The 2834-nt window shown below is 42.0% G+C and overlaps 1 protein-coding gene across 2 annotated transcripts in view; it reads left to right on the forward strand.

The window, feature by feature from the left end:
- The window catches only part of LOC101854661, a 12559-nt gene extending 9779 nt beyond the window's left edge, over window positions 1-2780 (forward strand). For both annotated transcript variants that reach the window (XM_005105870.3, XM_005105869.3), the window contains exon 6: window positions 1003-2780. In XM_005105870.3, the coding sequence (XP_005105927.1) occupies window positions 1003-1603 (601 nt within the window). In that variant the 3' untranslated portion in view covers window positions 1604-2780. The remainder of the gene's footprint in view (window positions 1-1002) is intronic.
- Window positions 2781-2834: the final 54 nt, after the last annotated feature.

The raw sequence follows: 2834 nt of genomic DNA on the forward strand, positions 1-2834 counted from the left end.
TATATATATATATATCTGTGGGCGGTTGGCGAGTGCTCAGGTGTGGTTTGGTCCTTCATCCTTTTCAAACGTAATCTATTGTCCTTATCTCTTCATCCTCCTTATTTTCTTTGTATGCTACTGTCTAGCAACACCACTAATCTTTGATACTTATGAATGACCTATTTGTGTTGCTATTGCAAGAGCTGTAAAACTCTTACTAAAATGAAAACTAAACTAAACTGCTCAAAGACACTTCAAAAAGAACCACAAACTCTAGTTTCATGTAGTTATTCCTTTTGTGTAAATAAGTTTCCCTTCTTATCAACTTGTCTTTTTTCATAATAATAGTTATTTATTATAACATAGAAGTGTACAATAAATGTATGTACTAATAAATACTTTTTTCCATGAATATGTACCTTCCCTCTGAAGAAGAAAAAATACTAAACGACCTTTTAGCAAACTGCTCTATTTTTCCACCCTTGTTTTTTTTTTTTTTTAAACTCGTAAATGTCAAGATTTAATTTGTCTCTGACAATTAATGAAAAGTACCCCCCCCCCACCCCACCCCCAATTACCACATTTTAAAAAGAAAATCTTGTGGCCCTCAGGTGGGTAGGTCTTGCTGTATTATTTTCTATAAATTGTTTTGGGATTTTTAATCAGGACCATACTATATGTGAAGCGAGCTGACAAAATGAGTTACTTCTCGGAATCGAACCCTATGGAAATCGGTTCATCACGTTTATAGGTGAAGTTTTTACAATTTATATGTATGAAATAATGATAGACAAGTTATACTTAAAGAATATGGCATCGATAGAAAATCTACAAATTGTACCCTGGTGTTGATTTTTGGCCAATATCTCCATTTGTGTTGTGGATTGAGAGAGGTAACTCATTTTGTCAGCACGCCTCACATGTTAAACTTAAACAATAAATATTCAATAAATGGTTGTGTGTGTTAAACTTAAACAATAGATATTCAATAAATGGTTGTGTGTTTTTTTCTTTCTCAAGGTACTACAGCACGGATAAGCCGGATGACCAGTCAAAGATTGTTATCTGCATGAACTCTGTGTGTGTCAAGATGGATAAGCTCCCTTGCTTTTCCCCCAGTTCGTCTAGTAGCGGCGGGGGTCAAGGTCACATGAAGACGACAGGCTCAGAGTCGGGCTCGGACACAGAACTCAACAAGCTGTCTTCTGCCGGCCCTCGCGTGGCCCCCGTCGGGGAGGAGTGCAATCTGTCGGCCGCGGACAGATCCAGGTTCGAGACCTGTCCTACCGCACCGCCCCTCGAAGAAAGTCGCGACAATAGACATCTGACGGCGACGTCAGCGGACGTTGAAGCCCAACGCCACCTCGGTGGTCCGGCGGTAAACGTCAATGTGGTGGCTAGTGGTTCACAAGTTTCCAAAAATAATGCGGCAGAAAGCAAAAATTGTCCGGACAAGATGAGTTCGTGGCGGAAGAAAGGCATAAACAATGGCTCGTCTTCCTGCGACAGCAAAAACAACAACAACATTTCTCCTTGCGGACAGGAGGGAAACGTGTCCAAGTTTGTGCCTAAGTACGACGCCGTGGCGATACCCAACACCGAGTCTGGCACCGGATGTTGACCGGGTTTTGACCGGATGTTGATTGTTCACCGGATGTTGACTGGATGTTCACCGGATGTTCACCAGATGTTGACCGGATGTTGACTGGAATTTCACCAAATGTTCACCGGATGTTGACTGGATGTTCACTGGATGTTGACTGGGTATTGACATGGCACTCAGTGTGTGATTGTTTGGGGGGGGTGAGGTGGAGGGATTGGTGTCTGCATAATAATCAAAAGAACTGATGTTCACGCGCACAATGAAGTGAATCCCAGCTTGTAAATGTACCGGAATATGTGATGATAATCAAATGTTAATTCTTTGACTCCGAAAGTGATTTTCAGGAAGTGATGGGGAATTAATTTTTTTCGACAACACGATTGGACTACTTTCACAACATGCTTGGACCGAGACAAAGAACGGACAAAAACAGGAAGACGAAGGAGTGCAGCTTCCCTCGGACAAGCTTCCTACAAAGTTTTATTCATATTCATAACTGTATAGATGAGAAACTCTTGTATACCTGTGTGCATATCTCACACATGCTGCTGGCAGTTGTCGCTCGTCAGTTTGGAAGAAGCTTTTGCCACTGGGAACAGCCGCTGGGGTTTAATGAGTCAAAGCCCTCGGTTTTTGGTCAGCATTTACGTTTTCATAACCCTTACTTATCGGTCGGTCGCTCAGTCGGTCGGTTGGTTGGTCAGTCGATTTTTGGTCCAACTGAGGAGCCGGAGCCACTGGTTCCAACTTTGTCATTTTTGAAACTCTTGGATGGTCACAGGGTGTGTGTGTCTGTGTGAGCCGCGGGGAAAGAAAGAAGGAAAAAAAACTTTGTAGACAGACTTCAGTGTCATGCAGGACGTGAACAGAGATATTATAATTGATGGATCTTTCTCGACTAGCGATCATTTATTTTGAAAGTCATAGATAGCATACTGCACTAGCAATGATGAACTGTTTGTGGTGGAAATAATTCTGTGTGTGAGGAATTTGGTGGGCGTGGTCGAGTGGCTGGCATTGTGGACGGATTACAGCGGAGTCTTCTTAACGGAGACCTGTGGGACTGCCAGACTTTCTAGGTTTAGCCATGTCTCCATCTTCTTACAGATATTAAATTACTCAAATAGTGAAGAAAAAATCGGGAGGAAATTGTATTTTCTTTCTGTTTAACACTGTTTTTGGATTTTAAGTTTTTAAAAACTTGTTAGATTCAAGCGGACTCCACTGTATTTTGGGGTGTGGGGAAAAG

This window comes from Aplysia californica, unplaced genomic scaffold, assembly GCF_000002075.1.
Source record: "Aplysia californica isolate F4 #8 unplaced genomic scaffold, AplCal3.0 scaffold00497, whole genome shotgun sequence".
In the NCBI taxonomy this organism is placed as follows: Eukaryota; Metazoa; Mollusca; class Gastropoda; order Aplysiida; family Aplysiidae; genus Aplysia; species Aplysia californica.